The 21,526-nt window shown below is 45.2% G+C and overlaps 1 protein-coding gene and 1 long non-coding RNA gene across 3 annotated transcripts in view; both read right to left on the reverse strand.

The window, feature by feature from the left end:
* FAM81A (family with sequence similarity 81 member A) overlaps positions 1 to 15,370 on the reverse strand; it is a 39,828-nt gene extending 24,458 nt beyond the window's left edge. Inside the window, exons 1-2 of one of the 2 annotated variants that reach the window (XM_035132252.3) lie at positions 15,068 to 15,370; positions 2,671 to 2,740 (exon numbers count right to left, since the gene is read on the reverse strand). In XM_035132252.3, the coding sequence (XP_034988143.1) occupies positions 2,671 to 2,717 (47 nt within the window). In that variant the 5' untranslated portion in view covers positions 2,718 to 2,740; positions 15,068 to 15,370. Of the gene's footprint in view, positions 1 to 2,670; positions 2,741 to 14,698; positions 14,874 to 15,067 lie in introns of those variants that run through there. The other variant, XM_088657295.1, reaches the window with a different exon arrangement.
* Positions 15,371 to 16,325: 955 nt separating this feature from the next.
* On the reverse strand, positions 16,326 to 18,088 carry LOC148683612 (uncharacterized). The gene is made up of 2 exons (XR_015946824.1): positions 17,787 to 18,088; positions 16,326 to 17,247 (listed from the first exon to the last, which is right to left on the reverse strand). It is a non-coding gene; the product is annotated as an uncharacterized LOC148683612 (long non-coding RNA).
* Positions 18,089 to 21,526: the final 3,438 nt, after the last annotated feature.

Consider the following 21,526-nt stretch of genomic DNA (forward strand, 5'->3'; position numbering starts at 1 on the left):
CTCATCCAACACCCTGCTTATTTCTACAATATCTTATCCTCCCCCTCCTCCAAGGAGGTCAATAAAGCACCTCCTGCCATTTCATTGTCACAATGACACTATGCGGCAGGCCAGCCTGAGAGACAGTGACTGGTCTAGGGTCACCCAGTGAACACAGAGTGAGCGAGGATTTGAACCTGACTCTTGCCATACTTAGTGCAGCACTCTAACCACTACACTACACTGCTGAAGCCATTATAATTAACTGTTTGTTGTGCACCAGAATCAGCCAGGATATGCATTGGTCTGTGTATTGTGCAGCATTGTTGTGAGCCATGAGAGGAGCAGGATTATGCTCCCAAGGACCAGGAGGGATCCATCCACACACCTGGTAGTGAATCAGTTTCCCCTCATCTGGACTGGTGAAAACTGATTTTTGGGTCAGGCTCAGATCTTCACCTCAGCAAGAGCCAAATTCTGGCCTTTTCTCTGTGGTTTTTAGTCTCTCCAAGCATCAGTGCTTGTTCCTCTTCTGTCTCCAGGTGTGCCAGCCAGTTGTAAGAACCTAATAAGAGCCTACTGGGTCTGGCAGAAAGTGGCCCATGTAGTCCAGGACCCTGTTCTCACAGTGACCAATCAGATGCTTCTGGGAAAGTCACAAGAAGGACCTGACCACACGAGCACCAGCCCCTCCCATGGTTTCCAGCAACTGGATTCAGAAGCACAACTGCCTCTGAAGCAGAGTATAACCATGATGGCTAGTAGCCATTAATAGCTTTCTCCAACATGAATTTGTCTAATCCTCTATTATACACACCTATCTTACTTGCCTTTCTCTAAACCACCCCCCCCCCAAAAAAATACTGCAACCTTTCCTCATATGGAAGTTGTTCTATCCCCTTGATGATTTTGGCTGCTTTTCTCCCATGTTTCCTATCCACTTATTCTGCGGCCAAATGCATCCTTGGCCCAGTCCTCCTTTGAATACACCTCTGTGCTCAGATATTGGACTGCTACTGATTCCACTGCCAGATGGGCACTAGTGCTTTTGTGGCTCTTAGGAAGTGTCCTGCCAAGTCAGAGACAAGATTAGGGCAGGGCGATATCTGGTTTTCAACATCGTGATACATCACCAAATAAACATTGTGATATATCACGATGTCTGAAATAAGGATGGCGCTATGTAGAGACATTGGCTGGCAGCACAGTTTTCCTCACATTGTGATTCCTGCATAACACACACACACACACACACACACACACACTATGATTTGCGATGTATTGCCAGGTGAAAAATTATGAAACCAATATCACGATATGGACTTCAAACCGGTTTTGGATGATATATCAATATATGGCCCAGCCCTAACCAAGATCCATAGAACCCAGCATCCTCCTTCCCACATCAGCCAATCAGACGTTATCAGGAACAAGCCTACAAAGAGAGCTGGAAGGCAAGAGGCCCCCCTCTCATGGCTGCTCCCTAGCAATGGGCAAAAGCAGGCATCCCCAAACTGCGGCCCTCCAGATGTTTTGGCCTACAACTCCCACGATCCCTAGCTAACAGGGCCAGGGGTCAGGGATGATGGGAATTGTAGTCCAAAACATCTGGCATAGCTGCCAATTCAGCATAAGGGAAAATCCCTTTAAAAAAGGGATAACTTGGCAGCTATGATCTGGAGGGCCGAAGTTTGGGGATGCCTGGGCAAAAGTATTTGGGTCCAAAGAGGCAAATTCTCTTTTGACTCCTCTCACATTCAGCTGAGCCAAACCTGAAAATGCACCATAGTGGTGAAACATGAACCCTGTGTGTTTCCTGACATGCACTGAACCTGGGACGTTCTACAAGCAAAGTACCAGTTCTTTTGCCCCTGAGATTTGTCCTGACCCTGTAAGAGCTCCATGGAAGGATGGGCATAGAGTAAATGGGCCTTCCTCACCAAATCTTAAAAATCTTTAAAAGCAGAGACATCACCTTGCCAACAAAGGTTTGTATAGTTAAAGCTATGGTTTTCCCAGTAGTGATGTATGGAAGTGAGAGCTGGACCATAAAGAAGGATGATCGCCAAAGAATTGATGCTTTTGAATTATGGTGCTGGAGGAGACTCTTGAGAGTACCATGGACTGCAAGAAGATCAAACCTATCCATTCTTAAGGAAATCAGCCCTGAGTGTTCACTGGAAGGACAGATCCTGAAGCTGAGGCTTCAATACTTTGGCCACCTCATGAGAAGAGAAGACTCCCTAGAAAAGACCCTGATGTTGGGAAAGATTGAGGGCACAAGGAGAAGGGGACGACAGAGGACGAGATGGTTGGACAGTGTTCTTGAAGCTACCAACATGAGTCTGACCAAACTGCGGGAGGCAGTGGAAGACAGGAGTGCCTGGCATGCTCTGGTCCCTGGGGTCATGAAGAGTCGGACACGACTAAACGACTAAACAACAACAACAACAACAACAACAACAACAACAACAACAACAACAACAAATGTTGTTTGACCTCCAACTCCCATCATTCCCAGCAAGTACATTCAATGGTTGGCAGTGATGCAAACTGGAGTCCAGCAACATATGGAGGGGGCTACTGGGTCTGGGAAGCCTTCAATAAATAAATATTTCAAATCACACACACACACCCCACACACCCTTTGCCACCTCATTGAAGCCAGTTCCCTCACATGCCTCAGGATACCTTTCAGTTGGGCCAAGTGTGGAGAATATCGGGCTTCGCTGTGCCATCCTCTCTTTCCAAGAATTTATGCCTGTTGGGGAAACAGCAACACAACATGACTGAAGCAGTTAAATTCATCTGTTTATAGCTGGCACAGAACAGCCACTTTATGCCAGCAATGCCACCGTTGGAGGGCACTTTTGGAATCTGCACAGCCAAGACAGCACAAAACTTTCCCATGGAGAAGGCAGTGGCTTGTGGAGACTCCCAGGGTTATCTGCAACATGAGTTGGGCAGAAGCAAAACACATGGGCCAAGACCCCTGGCATTGCACCAAAGAGCCTTAGGGCTACGCTATCAGAAACACATGAGGACGCTGTTCCTATATTTAACATGCAGGTAAAGCTTACCTGTGTGCAGAGGTCCAAAAGAGGATGTGTTAGGCCCTGGCACTCTGATGGAATACAGGAAGGCCCGCTAACATTGAGTCAGGAGCAGGCCCATGTCCTGATGGGCAGCCCTGGTTCTCTAGTCTAGGATTTCGGTTACCTCACCTTCCCCATCACCACCCAGAGTGGTGAAGGCACCTTTCCTCCACAAGTGGCCACATTCACACCACACATTTAAGTGCTATGAATAAATACCATTGAAACAGTCATGACTTCCCTCAAAGAATTCTGGGAGCTGTAGTCTGTTAAGAGTGCTGAGAGATGTTAAGAGACCCCTACCCCCCCCCCAGCTACAATTCTCAGGGTGGTTTAACTGTCAATCTCTCTTCACAGGGAACTCTAGAACTGGAACTCTGTAAAGGAAATATGGGCCTCCTCACAACCCTCAGAACGCTTAACAAACTACAGCTCCCATAATTCTTGTGGGGAAGCCATGTTAATTTATAGCAGTATCATTGTGCTTTAAAGGTATGGTGTGAATTTGGTCAGAGTTGAGGGTCCCAGAAGCAGGGGAGGGAAGGGAGAGAACAGCTCCAGTACTGCTCTACAGCGCTGTGTGATTAAGAAGTTTAAAATAATATATACATTTTAAGCATCCCATCCCTTAGGCTGATGCCAAGCCTTTTGAAGGTGACTTCTGACCCTTTTGTATCTCTTTGGCTTGGGCTGTCTTTCTGGGCGTTACTTTGCACCCCTTTCTCCAGCCCACTGGTCAGCAGCCACTGCCCAGATACCTTCCTGGAAAATGTCCAGATCTTACTCTCCCTCTGATCGACCATAGGTTCCCATTCCAGCCTACTTTCTTTCTGCCTCTCAGCCAACTTTCATGTGACTGTGCAAAAGGAAAGCAAGAAAGAGAAATAAATGGGAGGGGAGCTGATGGAGCAATGGAAGGAGGGGGACCCCTCTGCAAGTGACCAGTGTGGACCCCTGGAGACAGACTCCTGGCTGTCCCCCAGCAGCCTGCTGGGTGGGGAAGAGAGGGAGAAAAAAAGGGGTAGCTCAAGCCACTTTTTGTCCTGGCTCCATCTACCACCTAAACACCTCACATTGTTCCCCTGTATCTGTTTTAGATTGCGAGCCACTTGAGGACAGGGACCTTTCATACCCATTCATTGTAAAGCACCCAGGCGGCACTATGCAAATCATCATAATCATAATAATAACAAAGGCCCATTTCATTCCAGCACAATAACCTGCAATAAAAAATTAAATCAGACTCCCTGCTTTGCTTTCTGAATGGAATTCACAAAGATTAGTTAGTCACCAAGGCCGGCTACCAAAAAAGAAAAGAAAAGCTGGACTGGAGTCCCACTTGCCACCTCAGAGGCCATTTGCTCTGAGGCTGATCTCACATGCTCTGAAAACACTGGAACACCCACTGAAACCTGGCAGGATGTGCCATCAGGAGGACTGCTTGGGGATTGCTGATTAAACATGATGCAATATGGTGCGCAGATGGAAAGGGAACAGAGGGGTTATTTCGATGGAAGTGCCAGCTTTGCAGAGAAAAACCCCCACAAGGGATATCCTGCAAAACATCACAAGATACTGCTTGTCCATTAACCAAGGCCATGCTTCCCAAGCACTGCATAGAAAAGAAAGACTTGCTGTGTGCTTCTCCACTCAAAATGATACCACTTCTCTTGGAGAGAGCTTTTGAAAACAGGGCTTCTTCCATGTCCATAGGAACACCATATACATTAGAAATTGCCTGTCGCCTGTCAGCCCCCATCCCACAAGCTGTTGACTGAGATTCTGGGGGTGCCATGGAATTCTCCAGCTGCTTAGGGGAGAGTTATCAGCAACAGATTGTCAACAGGCAGTGCTGCTTATGAGAGATGAGTGAGAGGTCATTTGTTGGATAGGAGAAAAAGATATCTAGCCTATTGGACTTGGAGGGGTTTGACTTAATATACGGTTGGCATGCGTACTTATGGTATGACAAGTACATAGAGCATGGGTAGTTAACTAAGGCCCAGGGGCCAGATCCGGTCCAAACGCCTTCTAAATCCGGCCCACGGATGGGAATAAGCATGTTTTTACGTGAGTAGAATGTGTGCTTTTATTTAAAATGCATCTCTGGGTTATTGTGGGGCATAGGAATTCATTCATTATTTGTCTTTTCAAAATATAGTCCAGCCCCCCACAAGGTCTTAGGAACAGCAAAAAAGTTTGCTGACCCCTAACAGAGAGGGTTCCTAAATCATATAATAAGGAGGAGTTTATACAATTTGGATAAGGTATAAGGACCTTTTAGAAAGGAAAACACCACGATGGTTATCACCTGTGGAATTATATATATATATAATTTTCCAGGCTAATAAATTTAAAATGGCCTCACAAAATAAGAATCTGGCATAGACAGCTGGCCAATCAAGGAAAGGCTTTATCCAAGAGGGAGAACCAAAGATGGACCTTGTGGAGGTAATGATGGAAATGCGGAAAGATCTTCAAAGCCACACCAAAGTGGTAGGTGAATTATCAACAGAAATAAAGGCTCTTGCAAGTAAAACAAGTAATTTGGAGAAAACAGTGCAAACTCTTCAAGATGCAGTTCAAATAAATAAAGAGGAAAATAAAAAAATAAGGAAGGAACAGGAAAATATGCTGGAGGAAGTTGCGGCAGCCAGAGCAACTCAGGAATTAATGGTGGATAATTTGGCCTTAATTGAATTAAGGCAAAAAGCGATGTTTTTGAGATTCAGATCTATTCCTCAGCAATCAGATGAAGTAATAGGGAATACAATAACTGAGGCATTTCCATCTTTGCTTGAGATGCAACAACAGGACGTGGATACAGCTATTGATTGCGCATTCAGGGTTAAATTTCCATATGCTAAGAAGAAAATATTTCCAGGGACTGTCTGGTCCTTTTTAATTCTAGAAGTATCAAAGACAGGGTGCTCCAGACATTATTAGAAAGGTATTGAAATAGATGATGAAAGGATTATAAATTTTAAAAGAGATTCCAGTAAAACTATTGAAGAAGAGAGAGGATTACAAATTTTTGACAGAGGCCCTTAAAAAGAAAAAATCCCGCTTCAGATGGGAATGACCTGAAGGGATTTCCTATACTTATGAAGGTAAAAAAAAAAATAGAGGTGTGTAGAACCAATGAAAGCACATGCCTTTGTAATGCCTTCGTGGTGAGATTTTGGAAGAAGAAGAGGAAGAGAAGGAAGAAGAACAGGATAAACAGTAAAGAGGGAATGGGGTAGAAGGAAAACTGGAACCGTCAAAATATATATGTATATATATGTGAATGATAAATAAGATATAATAGAAAATGGATCTTATAGTTATTTCATGGAATGTAAATGGACTAAATAACAAAATGAAAATGAATAAAACGGTGCATATATTGTCAAAGCAGAAATTAGACATCATTTGCTTGCAGGACACACAAATAAAAAGACAACATAGAAAACTACTACAGTGGTACCTCTGGTTGTGAACGGGATCTGTTCCGGAGGCCCATTCGCAACATGAAAAGGCCACATCCTGAAACACCGCGTCTGCGCACACGCCGAACCCAGAAATAACCTATTCCGGGACTTCCGGGTTCGGCGTGTCCATAACCTGAAAATATGTAACCCGTGGTGGACATAACATGAGGAATGACTGTAATAAATAAATATTTATAAATAAATAACAAATAAAGGTCTGGGGCAAGAGTTTATATCTTCTGATAAAACCAAAAAGGAAGGGGTAATTATGTATGTTAACCCCAAACTAGATCCTAAATTCATCTTTAAAGATGAGGAAGGCAGGTTGATGGTTATTGAAGTGAGACTAGATGGAGAACCAATTACTGTAGTGGGAATTTATGCCCCCAATGAACGGAAAACTGATTTTTTTAAAAATGGAAGAGAAATTGTTTGATTTGTGTGGTTGTAAAATAATAATGATGATTTTAATTGTGACGTTTTCCTTGACCTAGATATAACTGTACGGAAAACAGATTCAAAATAAGGGTCATTGCCGAATGCCTTTTTTGCTATGGTGTCCAATTTTGACTTAACTGACCTATGGCGACTTAAGCATCCATTAGAACACAAAATTACTTTTTTCTCGAATGCAAACAATTCTTCAAGCAGAATACACATTTTAGGGGCTTTGAAAGAGTTAACAACTAGGGTAAAAAGGGTAGAAATCCAACCTAAGATATTATCTGATCACAATGGCATCTTGATGACAATAACAAGAAGGAAATATTTTTCATTTAGGTGGAAGTTAAATGGTGTGGTATTGCAAAATGAACAAATTGTGAGTAAGGGGCAACACTCCCTTACAAGAATTTTTTGATCTCAATCTAAATAAACAGATTTAATTGTAGTATGGGATGCCAGTAAGGCAGTGGTGAGAGGTTTCCAAATTCAACAAAATATTTTTCAAAAGAAGAGAAAGGGGAAAAAAGAAGGAGGAGATATTAGATGCCTTATTGAATAAGGAGAAGGAGTTAATCGCAAATCCAAATGATAAAGATGTGTGTCAAGTGATTAAAATACTGCAAGCACAATTTTCGCTGTTAGTTAATCAAGAGACTGAGATGAAAATTAAATGAATTAAACAGAATTTTTTTGAATTTGCTAATAAACCACATAAATTGTTAACATGGTAACTCAAAAAAGAAAGAAAAATAGCACAATAAATAATATGGTAGATGAGGATAAGCATTTGTCTAGCCCAAAAGAGATAAGGAAAGCGTTTTAAAAAAATATTATATTTCATTACAGTATATCATTGTGAGAAAGAGGACTTTAAGAAAATGGACTCCTATTTAAGAGACTTTAACATACCCCGAGTATCTAAGGAAAATTGGCAAATTTTGAATGTACCCAAATCGATAGTGGAATTGCAAATGGCAATAAACTGAATAAATATGGGGAAAGTGGGCGAGGTCCCAACCAAAGAGGACTGACAACTTAAGTTGACAGAATATGCAGAATTTGCAGATTTAACACACATAATAAGAGAGCAAGAAGAACATATAATTAAAGAAGAGTGGAAAACATTTATTGAAAATATGGAAAATAAATGTATAAAGCTGAAAACACTGGCAGCAATAAGATAAATTCAACTGAGTAAATAATTTTAGATATAAAAGTGGAAAACAGAAATGTATGATATGTAAAATGAACCATGGAAGGAGAAGAAGGGAAGTCATTGGATATTTTAAAATTGGTAAAATGTTTATTTTTAAATGAAAAACTGACAACTTAATTTTAAACAATTAAAAAAACAAGTCCCGCAAAAATAGACTGGCACAATAAGCTAATAGAATACGTAGAGCTAGCAGTGTTGATTGCAAAGATAAGAAAGCAAGATGAGTCTGATATAAAAGAAGACTGGGAATACTTTGGCAAACATTTAAAGAAATATAACAATCAGATAAACTTCCAAGTGGGGTTAAGCTTCCAAGTGGAGCAGCAGTTAAAATAAGCAGAAGAGGGGTGGTAATTAAGGAGATGCAGCTTAAAGGTAAAGGTAAAGGGACCCTTGATCATTAGGTCCAGTCGTGACCGACTCTGGGGTTGCGCGCTCATCTCGCATTATTGGCCGAGGGAGCCGGCGTACAGCTTCCAGGTCATGTGGCCAGCATGACAAAGCAGCTTCTGGTGAACCAGAGCAGCACACGGAAACGCCATTTACCTTCCCGCTGTAGCGGTACCTATTTATCTACTTGCACTTTGACGTGCTTTCGAACTGCTAGGTTAGGTTGGCAGGAGCTGGGACCGAGCAACGGGAGCTCACCCCGTTGCAGGGATTCGAACCGCCGACCTTCTGATTGGCAAGCCCTAGACTCAGTGGTTTAACCCACAGCGCCACCCGCGTGGAAGTCAGAGTGTAAGATAAACGATGACAATTGTATAACTGATGTACTGTACTAAGATATGTAAAATGCATAAATTTAAAAAAGGAGAAAAAGATATCGGGGCTGGCAGGCGGGAGTGACTATTAGCAGGAAAGGGATTCTGAGAAAAAACTAAGAGGTTGGGCAGATGAGATACAGTGTACCTAGCAGAAGAGGGTTGAGGGACCTGAAAAGAATAGGCCACATGCTCCCAGTTTCCCAGGGGAGGGCCTCTCTTCTCTGTCCCCTGCTATCTTTGCTACATCCCCGCCACCATTCTTCCCTTTGAGGGAGGGATGCCTTGTGGCAATGTTGTTACTGTGCATCAGCACTGCACAGAAACACTGACTGGTTGGGAGAGCAAATTATTCCTCAGTACAAATGGAAATAAAATGAGAGGCATTAATGTGGGGGGGGCATACCGTAGCTGTCAAGTTTTCCCTTTTCTTGCTAGGAAGCCTATTCAGCATAAGGAAATTTCCCTCAAAAAAAGGGAGAACTTGACAGCTATTGGGGGGGGGGTTCCCATGCTGTGTGTAGTTTCAGACCTTCCAAGTGTCCCTGTTTTCCAGGGAAAATTCTGCATTTACAGAAGCTGTCCCAGTTTCTGATTTGATCCCAGAATGTCCCGCTCTTAGGACATCCCTATTTCCATCAGAGAAATGTTGGAGGGTATGCAGTTTGCCATTTCACACACACTGCCATTACTGAGGTCTATTTTGAAAGTTTGAAAACATGATCTATGGCAATTACAGTTGTCTAATATATATCTTTGGTCAAAAGAGCTGCTGCCCTCCTAGCTTTTGAGACAGGCTGATGAAGAGCAAATGTGTTCAGCTCACAGCCTTCAGCAATGGGCAGGGCTGGAGGGGAAGACTCGGCGGAGTTTGGAAAAGTGGGTGCAGGAGGCAGAGGGGTGGAGGAGATGAACTTCAGAGAGCCCAGCAGAAAGGTGGGCTGGCACAAAACCCTCACTGCAGACCCCAAAATAAGTAGCATATTGTGGCATCCTAATGGATGATATACAGCACATGCCAAGTGATGTGGGTTAGAAAATTTTCCATTTTTTTTCATCAGGTCATTAGTAACAATAAATGGGCGTCAACAGCAAATACAATATTAGCTTGGAGATTTCCCCCCTTTTTGCTTTCTTCACAAGTAAAACGAACACTATAGGTCTTCAGGAAATTTCGCAGTGCAAAGTAGGCTAATTTGCATTGGAAATTTTTCCAGTACAACTTATTTCCAGAGAAGTCACATTACTAGCACAAGCTTTGCATGCAGAAGGTCTAAGATTTCATAATTATTAAAGGCAACCACATTAGTTATGGCATGAACTTCCAAGGACTAGCAGAATCTCCTCCATCAGATGCATGACGAGTTACATCAGATGAAGCGGCTTCATTAAGGCTTCTGCTAAATTTGTTAGGCTTTATGATGCTGCCAAACCCTTTGGTTATTTTTGCTCCAATAGAATAACACAGGCTTCTCTCTGGAAGCTAGTAGAAAAAAACCTCAGGAACAGAAAATGGTTCTAAGGGGGGGGGCAGGCTTCCTTTGAAATGCTAATGGGTGTTTTGAACTGTGACAGGAAAAGAGAGTAAAACCCCTCCCTCCCAGCAGTCCTGGGGCTGCTCAGGCATTTGCTATTTGCTCAGCAAGAAAAAATACATGTTAACTGTATTCACTTCACACAACATAAGACCATAAGAAGAGCCTGCTGGATCAGTCCAATGGCTCATTTAGTCTAGCATCCTGGGGAGGGTGTTAAAAGGCCTTTCACAGTGCGACATGCTTCATGGATGGGCTCTGTAGCTAGAAGGAGACTCGCTTTGCTAATCACAGCTGTCAGTGGTGGAGCAAGGTGACAGGAGGAGTTTTGCAAATCACCTGAGGTTCAGTTGCAGAACCAAAAGGCTGGACATAAATAGTTTAAGCAATCTCTCTCTCTATATATATATAAATGTTCCCACTGCGTGCGCGGAGGTCACAGCCTTGCCCTGTAACCGCTGAACAAAGTGGCGCTGTGGTTAAACCACTGAGCCTAGGGCTTGCTGATCAGAAGGTCGGCAGTTCGAATCCCTGCGATGGGGTGAGCTCCCGTTGCTTGGTCCCAGCTCCTGCCAACCTAGCAGTTCGAAAGCACGTCAAAATGCAAGTAGATAAATAGGTACCGCTACAGCGGGAAGGTAAACGGCGTTTCCATATGCTGCTCTGGTTTGCCAGAAGTGGCTTTGTCATGCTGGCCACATGACCTAGAAGCTATACGCCGGCTCCCTCGGCCAATAATGCGAGATGAGCGCGCAACCCCAGAGTCGGTCACGACTGGACCTAATGGTCAGGGGTCCCTTTACCTTTACCTTTAGGACAAAGCATACCTTGCCCATCAGGGAGGGATCGGGCATATTTCCCCCCCCAAAAGCACACCTTTCACGCCTAAAATAATGATTAAACACAAAAAGGCGCCCAAATTATACATCACCAACAAAAGGTCTGAAGACTCCAGCAGCATCCAATAGAAAGATAGCACACTGCCTCCAAAGCCGCGCCACCAGATGACATCACAAAATTTCACAGCAACCAACTGAAAATAGGCCTTTTGCAGCAACAAGGCCCAACATTGCCCAGCAGACTGAATAGGCCGCAGCAGACTAGGCCGCCTTCCAGACTAGGCCAAGTGAAGGTAGGAGCCTGCCTGGGGGGGCGAATAGGGAGCACGGATATGTAATGGGGTCAGAACAGGGGGGAGGAGACACAGGGATGAAACCTGCCCTCTCCACAGTATCTCGCCTCGGCATTTCAGACTAGGGCACTTTCCATACTAGGCCAAGTAGAGGTAGGGGCCTGCCTGGGTGGGGGATGGGGGGCCAAAAAGGTCATAGGTTGGGACAGGGTGGGCCCAATCACAGGGATGAACCGGGGGTGGGAGGAGGAGGGACAGAACAGGGTGGGGGGGGAGACACAGGGATGCGCCTATGTAAACATAACACATGAAAAACAGGGGGATTCTGAAGGTGAGGGGAGTCTGAAGTGGGACTCTGAGGCTCCATTTAACAAACTGAGCCACCGCAACACGTGGCAAGGACAACTAGTTATTTAATTAATAAGCTGCTCTCCAAGTGACAGAGGGAAAAGTTGAGAACTTGGGAACTTCCCACCCACATGTACAGATGCCTTCATGAACAGCTGTCTGGGCAAAGGTGTTGGGCACCATTCAGGGTGGCCTAGCAGCAGACCAGAGAGAGCTGACCCACAGCCTAAAGAGGGAGGAGGCGGAGAAGGCGGAGGGGTGATGAAGAGAGTACCTGTTGCTGAAAAATCAGGTTAATCCATCTCCTTGGAGGTGAGGCCAGGAAGTAATGGCTTTTTCCACCTGCCATGCCCCACCCTCCAGCCCTAGGAGATCTTATAGGGGAGCTGTTTCTAGAGGAACAACTGTGAGGGGAGAGAGACACTGTTTTCCATCAGGGGTGGCTGGTTTCACCTGTGCTGCCCCATATCTGGCCTGAAGAACCTTCAGAAGGGAGTTGCTACCCATGGGCATTATGTGCATGTGTACTTCAATGAGCTGAATAGAGTGAAATAATGAGTCGTGGGAGTGTGGCGAATGTGTGCAAGAACTTAACAGTGCTCAGTGTAACTGACCTGTAGAAAGGACTCTACGAATTGAAAAGAGATATGCTTATGTACCCTTTTTAACTATGAAAATCCTTTTAAAAAAAGAACGATTATTTAAAAAACAACAATGCTTAGTGTATTTTTTGGCTGCTACTTTGTTAATGTTACTATGAAGGTTGCATTGATTTGTTAATCATATAATATGACTTTTGCTTTAATTGTGACGTATAGCTGCATTTTTAGTTGCTGCTTTGCTAACAGTGTTTTATAGATTGTAATTGCCTCACTGATGATTTGTTAATTACTCTATATGATCTATGCTGCATTTGTGATGTTCTATGATGTTTCATAATGTTATTATTTATTGTTTGCAAGTCACTTTGGGATTCATTTGAATGAAAAGCAGTATAGAGATATAATAAATCAAATCAAATCTCCAGGTAAGACTCCCTGCCTGAAATTCTGGAGAATTCTATGATTCTATGATTCTAAATCAAATCTCCAGGTAAGACTCCCTGCCTGAAATTCTGGAGAGCCGCTGCCAGTCAGTGTAGACCAGGGGTCCCCAGACTACGGCCCCCAGGCCAGATGCGGCCCAATTGGCCTCCCAATCCGGCCCGCGACGACCCCCGCCGCCCGCTGCCGCCGCCCGCTCTTGCAGCGCGCGGCGCGGTGGCGATCTTCAAAATCGGGGGGAAATCGCCGAAAATCCTTTGTGTGCATGCGTATGGGCCTCTCCCGACCCAGAAGAGGTCATTTCCGGTGCACTTCCGGGTCGGGGGAGGCCCATACGCATGCGCACAAGCGATTTTCGGTGATTTTTTTCCGACCGTGTGCGTGTGCGCATGCGCACGGGCGCGCACTCCCCCGCCCTCCGGCCCGCTGCGCGCGCACTCCCCTACCCTCCGGCCCGAAGCCCGGTAAGTCTGGGGACCCCTGGTGTAGACAATACTGAGCTAGATGGACCAATGGTCTGACGTATTTCCTATGTTCTATTTCCAATGATGAGAGGAGGGGAAAACCTGCTCGTAGCTGATGGAATGGCAAACACCAGGGATGGCTGTGCTCTGCCTCCAACTGGTATCCACGGTCTGGATACCAGTTGCTGGAAACTGCAAATGTGGAAGAGGGCTCTTGCATTCAGGTCTTGCTTGTGGAATAATAATAATAATAATAATAATAATAATAATAATAATAATAATAATAATAATAGATTGTGGACCATGATGGGCCTTTGCCTGGATCCTGCAGGGCTCTTCTCATGTTGTTATGAAAAGACAGAGGCTGCAACTCTCCCTGCTTTGGCAGGGCCAGCCATTGAGCCGGCTACCAACAACTGACCCCCCCTGCTGCTGGGAATGTGAACTTTGGATAACACTGTACAAACGAGCATGTTGGATGTTGGAGAGTAATAATTAAGCAGAGATTCCTGCCACCCACCCTCAGACACTGCAGAAATATCTCCCCACTGTAAGAATAATGTCAAGCAAGTGAGATGTCTCACTCTTACCTTGACTGTGTGTGGGGGGGTGCCTCAACAGGGGGCTGGATCCCTGGGTCCGACTTGCAGACTTCCACTGTCAAGTTCTCCTGCCCAAGCCTCATGGAAACAAACGAGAGATGAGCAAGAAAGCCCTTACACCTCTCCCATTCATTTCTAGGAAACTTGTGCAGGAGAACTTCTCAGCTCATGCCTCATTAGGAATGGGGGAGGAGGAGGTGCTATTTGGATTCCCCACCTCAGGCACCAAAATAAGCCTTGGCCCATCTCATCCCAGCCTGAAAGGCATCTTTTTTATGTATGTACATCAGCCCATTACAATTAACACAACGGCAAACATACCCGAAGAAAGAAGCCCCATCAAAAACTGCTTGTCATAAGGTGCAAAAAAGCTCCCCACCACCAACACAATGCACAGATCTCCCTGCTGTTGATTTGTTTGTTTCAAGTCACCCGCTGAAATGCTCCCTCTCAGATGCCAGTTTATTTTGGATTTTCAAAGGAACATTTCTTAATCCTCCACCCCACTGTACGCTATTTTGAGAGAAGTCACAAATGTACAACACATCCCCTCCCTAGGGAGACCCCCCCAGCAGCATCCCCCCCACAGCCTAAGAAACTCACAACAGAACATGCCACAGCTGCATCCAGGGCCCCGTTGACAGCATTCAACATGGCTTTGTTCCCGACGCCTCAAACTCGTGTCTTCGGAAAACCAAAAGTCGTTGGGATCATGGCATGGTGGAGGGAGGCGGCATACAGTGTCTCCGCTGGTCTTGACAGCGAAGGCTTCCCTCATTCCCCGCCCCCACTCTGCTTCCCCACCCTCATGCGAGAGACGTGTGGTCTCAGTGCCAACACACCTGAAAATATGGAGGTGGTGGGAAGCAAGGATGACAGAAATGAACCGAAGGTCAACGCCAGGAACCTCAGCACATCCGAATGCAAGTTAAAAGTCTGACTGGAAGCAAGTTGTCTCCCAAGGCTGCTTACCTGGGTCTGGTTAGGGCATGGCTGGAGTGCCCCAAATCTGCTTCTGAGCATCATAGCAGCATATTCGATTACACTTCTTGTTTGGGGGGGGTGTAGGTATTTTTCAGGTCAGCAGCCACACCTAAAGGCTTTCCAGGATGAAGCTGGGATGTACTGGTGCCCCTCTGTTGCTGCTTTCCTGTCTCCACCGCGGCAACCGAGGAGCATGGCAACCGAGCAGCCCCCTCGCCTCTTCTTGGCTGGGCCTCGTAGAAGGAGAAGCAAAGCAGCAGCTGGGAGTTGTTGCCAGGACGCTGTCGCTATAGCAACATGCATCTCAACCTCCATGAAGCAAGGCCCTCCTCAAGAGGAGAGAGAGAGAAGGAACTTATTTATAGGGAACAAAATATCAGCACATACAAATCCTCTTTGAAGAGGCTTAACCCCACAATTATTTCCTAGCGGGGTCAGTTTCTCTCAGAAGATTGGCAGGGGGAAGAACAGTTTCTTCCCTTTTTCAAAAGCAAATTGCCAGCTGTGACGAATTCTAATCCAGGCAAAGCACAGACACAGAAAGAACATTTTGGCTTCCCATAGCTCAAGCTTATATGCTGTTCAATGTGCGCCACAGAATTCCTGCAGGCACACAATGCTCGGCTGTAAGGAAATGAAGTTGGTACACATAAAAGGTCCTGGTGACATTTCTTTGGGCTGTCATTCACAGAAATTAATTACCCCCTCTCCCCCCACCAGTAAGAGAGTTTGGCCTGGTGGCAAAGCAACATGGTGGCCAACCAAAGTCAAGACAGGCAGTATTGTTTTTTTACAGAGAACTAAAGGAACCCCATGCAGGGCCATTGAGGCAACCTTCCCACAAGGAGGATGTTGGGCTCCATGAAAGGCTACAAACCTCAGCCATGTAGCATCATCCCTTGGGAAGTTCTCCTGCACAAGCCCCCCCCCAATGGAAAAGCACACACAAGAGTCCTTACGCAGGATAATTTCTGGCAGGTTGTGCCTCCAATGGGAAAACTAGGAGGAACTGTCACTTGGCATTTCACCCCAGCACCTCAATGCTATAGCAAATGGCCTGCTCCAGGCAGTCGGGTCCTGGGACTGGCTGCGAAAGACATCATTCACATTTGGGGTTCAAAACAGGCAGAGATCAAGTTTCAGAGCAGCAAATGTGAGAGGCTGAAGGCAGGTGTTTAGGCAAAGCCAGGTGGGGCTCAAGAAAACCCACTGCAAAAAGTGGGAAAATAGGAGGTTGGCAACAAGGTTTTTGCACCAAATATGATATTTTTTATTATAAATTTCTGTACCAGCTTTCCAAAGATCACAGGGTGATTTACAATATCAAAACACAAAAATATACACCAGTTTAAAAGGCCAAATATTGTTTAATTAGCCATAGGCCTTGGAGAAGAGACATGATTTTGCTTGTAATGAAGGCACCAGGTGAGCCTCTCTGGGGAGAGCATTCCACAAGTGGGGAGCCACTGCAGAAAAGGCCCATTATTGTCTTGCCACCCAGTGGACCTTTCATCACAGAGGAGGCACACGAAGAAGGGCCTGAGATGATGATTGCAGGGTCTAGGTTTATATGGGGTTTATATGGGTAGCGGCATTGAGGAATTATGGTCCTGAGCCATTTTAAGACTTTATAGGTCAAAACCAGCACTTTGAACTGGGACTGGAAACTAATTGGCAGCCAATGCAACCAGGTCAGGATCGGTGTAATATGCTCAAACAGTCTTGCCCTGGTGAACAACCTGGCTGCCAAATTTGGCATCTTCAGAGGCAGCTCCACATATACATATAATGCGTTGCAGTGATCTAACCTAGAGGTTTCCAGAGCACAGACAACAGAATTTAGGCTAACCCTGTCTGGATAGGGGCACAGCTGGGCCACTAGCCAAAGATAATGGGAAGCACTCTGCACCACTGAAGTCACCTGAGCTCTGGAGCCAGGATTTATGGGATCTGCTGGATAGAAATAGGTCCCTTTGGGTCAGCTGACAGGCTGCTCAGGCAGGCTGGTACTGCAGTCTAGATGGCATCCTGGCTCAGCTTGCCAGGATTGCAGTGGAAAGTGGAAGTCAAGCCTGGTGGTGCAGGAAGGGCTGCAGCTCAGCAGCAGAGTATCTGTTTTGCATGCAGAAGGTCCCAGGTTCTGTTCTCAGTGGCATCTCCTGATAAACCTGGTAAAGAGAAAGACCCATCTTTGGAACTCTGGCGAGCCATTGCTGGTTAGTGTAGAGAATGCTGAGCTAGATTAACTAATGTTCTGACTTAGTCTAAAACAGCTTCATATGTTCCTGCCTTTTTAAACAGTCACAGATCCGCTGCAAAGAATCCTGGGGATTATGTTGCGTGAAAATGCTGGCAACTATTCTCAGGGTTGCCTGGGAAAAGGAAATGATTTAAAAACCAGTTTAAGCCTGCAGTGTAGACATGTTCATAGTTTTTGGTCCCCCAAAGAATCAGTCTTTAGTACTATTGCCACCACCCAAATTTATATCCCATTTTTCAGTTCAACAAGTTTCCAAAGATGCATATAACACATTTCAAAATGCAAATATAATAATGAAACAACAACACACGACTCGGAACCAGCACAAAATAATGAAAACATCGGAGAAAAACATATAATTTTGCAGCAGCACATGAAATGGTGGCATATGACAGCAGGAAAATAACAAATTACCCATCAGTTGCAGAAGATAAAACTCAAAATTACCATTCAAATATCAGGCTGTACCTAGCCCCTAAAGCTTTCAGGGTGCTGGGTGGGTGTCTCTGAGAAGGACGTTCTAATAAAGGGGAGCCACAACTGAAAAGGCCACTTGCTTCTCCCCTGAAGGAGGATGAGGCAGCACCCACAAGAAGACTTCTGACATAATGTTTTGGCAGGTTCATATAAGAGTAGCAAATCCTTCAGAGCTGTCAAAAGGCTGGAACTGTCCAGGAAGAGATCTGTCTATAAAAAAGGAGCTAAATAAATAAACATTGACAGTCACATCACCAGCTCCCTGCCTAGCCAAGAACACTAAATTCAGAGTAAGCCCTCCCTCCCCCCACCTACATGTATTGGGACAGATTACAGGTTAGGACATCTCCATGGCTATCCTAGCAGCCATGAAGTTATTGAAAAATCAGTCGGAATAACGAGGTCCCCAAGAATGAGCGTGGCGTACTAAACAACAAGCCTCACCTTTCTGAGACCACTTCTGTTACTGAAGATGCGAACATTGATAGCCAGGTTTCCTGGAGGAGATGGGACCATGATGTTCTACAGTAGAAAGCCCTCCTGCCCCATCAGCGAGCATGAGAGCTAGTGTGGCACAGTGGTTATGGTACTGGACTAGGACCTGGGAGAGACGGGGGTTGAAATCCCCACTTGGCCAGGAAGCTTGCTGGGTGACCCCTGGCCAGTCACTCACTCTCAGCCTAACCTACCTTGTTGTGAGGATAAAATGGGGGAAAGGAGAACCATGTATGCCACCTTGAGCTCCTTGTAGTGAAGGTAGGATATAAATTAAACAAACAAACAAACAAACAATGGCCTGGAGCAGAGCTTTCCAAACTTTTCATGTCAGTGACACACTTTTTCACACTTTTTAGACATGCATCATTTCGTGACATGGCAATTCAGTTTTACTAGCAAACCAGAGGTTAAACTAACACCTTTCCAGCTCTGGAAAGAGTAAGAGGAACGCTCGTGCGACCCACCTACACACTGCAGCTGACACACTAACGTTTGGAAAGTTCTGCTCTATTCTGTTATTGCTGTAAATAGGACTGTCAAAGGTAGAAGGTAACATTGCTCAATAGTTATGAACTTCTGTCCAGTGTGGCAGCAGGCTGTTTTTTGGACAACAAATACAATCAGACTGAATAGGAAGCTGTGACTTATTTGGAACATGGAGGAAACAAGACGTTCTCAGAAAAGAAAAAAGAGCAGAGCAAGAATAGCAGACTAGGGGCAGAGCTAAGGGAAATGTGCCTCCCCAAACCCATACTGTGCATACTTTAGATTTTAAATAATAATAATAATAATAATAATAATAATAATAATAATAATAATAATAATAATAATATATTATTTATACCCCGCCCATCTGGCTGGGTTTCCCCAGCCACTCTGGGCGGCTTCCAACAGAAAAATGAAATAAAATAATCTATTAAACATTAAAAGCTTCCCTAAACAGGGCTGCCTTCAGATGTCTGCTAAAAATCTGGTAGCTGTTTTTCTCTTTGACATCTGATGGGAGGGCGTTCCACAGGACAGGCGCCACCACCGAAAAGGCCCTCTGCCTGGTTCCCTGCAACTTGGCTTCTCGCAATGAGGGAACCGCCAGAAGACCCTCGGCACTGGACCTCAGTGTCTGGGCAGAACGATGGGGGTGGAGACGCTCCTTCAGGTATACAGGACCGAGGCCGTTTAGGGCTTTAAAGGTCAGCACCAACACTTTGAATTGTGCTCGGAAACATACTGGGAGCCAATGTAGGTCTCTTAGGACCGGTGTTATGTGGTCTCGGTGGCCGCTCCCAGTCACCAGTCTAGCTGCTGCATTCTGGATTAGTTGTAGTTTCCGGGTCACCTTCAAAGGTAGCCCCATGTAGAGTGCATTGCAGTAGTCCAAGCGGGAGATAACCAGAGCATGCACCACTCTGGCGAGACAGTCTGCAGGCAGGTAGTGTCTCATTTTCCATACATTTTAAACTACAATGGTTTGGAAAAACAAATCTTGAGTTTCACTCAGTGCTGAAAAGCATAATTTGTTTGGGCTTCATCTGATTGAGGTAGATCTGAATTATGTGACTCAAGGAAAGGCAATGCCATGAGAAGCACCTGGGGTCTGGCTTGAGCCAGCGACAGTCCTAGAGATTCTGCTCATCTCAAGGGGAATTTCATGTTGGAGTCAAGTTGTTTCCCACTCACAGTCCTGGCCCAATTGCTAGCTTATTGCTTAGCATCACGACAGTTATCCCTTGTTAATGATAGGTGCTGTTGGCATTAGGTGTATGAAACTCACTACATGGTGGGCAGGATGAACCATTAGCAACATGGCTGGAGTGTGGCCAGTTCAGCCCCAGAGAAGTACTGAAACCCTGTTAGGCCAGCTCTGGGTCACTTGATTCCTCAAAAAGTTGATGATTCATAGCTGAACTGTTTGAACTGTCTCTACTGGAATGAAAACCACTTTGTCTGAGGGTTGGATAAGACCCAGGTGGGCTTACCACCTTAAAAAAAATCACATGCCTAGCTTGTTCATTAATAGGGTTGTTGGGGTGGATGTCTAGTTTTAATTTGAGACGGGCTGGATCTTAACCCTGTACCTGCATTTCCTCCCTTGGATCCATCACTACAAACACTTTAAGCCCAGCTCACGCTGCGAAAAAAGCTCAATTGGGGAAGTAAGTGGAAGCTTTTTCTATTTATTGTGATTCAGCAACCATGGCTGGCCTTGTCCCATCAGTCATCACATCTAGTTTGGTCCTGAGGTAAAGTGAGGTGGGGACACAGAAGCCTTCTCCGTGGGCCCTTCTGGTTTCTGCTGACCCGTTCACATGTCCGAGTTATCCACTTGCTGTTGCAGACATTAAGAAAGACAAACGTCTTCCTTGGGAGAGAATCAGAGAATCGTAGGCTTGAAAGGGACACCAAGGATCATCTTGTTCAGAGCTTTCCAAATGTTGCATGTTGGTGACACACTTTTGAGACACGCATCATTTCACGACACAGTAATTCAGTTTTGATAGCAAACCAGAGGTTCAACTAACCCCATTCCAGCTGTTGGGAGCATTTGCGTGACACACCTACACATTGCAGCTCACACACTAATGTGTTTCGACACACAGTTTGGATAACTGTCCTCGAGTCTGTTTGACTTGCCTGCTGTTCTGGCTCATGCCCACTAGAGGCCACTGTTCTCCCTGACAGGTTGGACATCCATTCCCCCAGATTTCTGCTCCACTGAAAAAGTGCCCACTAACTTTACAAACTGGACACTTACATTTAAGCAGATCTTTGGGAGGTGGGGTGAGGGTGTTAGAGGAAAGCTGCTCACTAGAGAAGATGATTTATGAGCCTATGGTGATTGTGTAGGGCATGTGGGTGTAAATGCAACCATTACCTCTCAATCCCAACAACCCAAGTTTCAATTACAGTCATACCTTGGTTTAAGTACGCTTCTGTTTGAGTACTTTCAGTTTAAGTACTCCGCGGACCCGTCTGGAACGGATTAATCCACTTTCCATTACTTTCAATGGGAAAGTTCGCTTCAGGTTAAGTACGCTTCAGACTTCTGGAACCAATTGTGTACTTAAACCGAGGTACCACTGTACATATAAACCACGCTGTCTCCTGTGTTCCTTGAAAGCAGGAACCTGGTTGTTTCCTTTCTTAAATTTCTTTATGAAGTTGGATCAAATACCATAACCAAAACCTAGCCATATCTAGTACAAGTGGGGGCA

The sequence above is a fragment of the Zootoca vivipara genome, chromosome 13 (genome assembly GCF_965207765.1).
Source record: "Zootoca vivipara chromosome 13, rZooViv2.hap1.1, whole genome shotgun sequence".
NCBI lineage: Eukaryota > Metazoa > Chordata > Lepidosauria > Squamata > Lacertidae > Zootoca > Zootoca vivipara.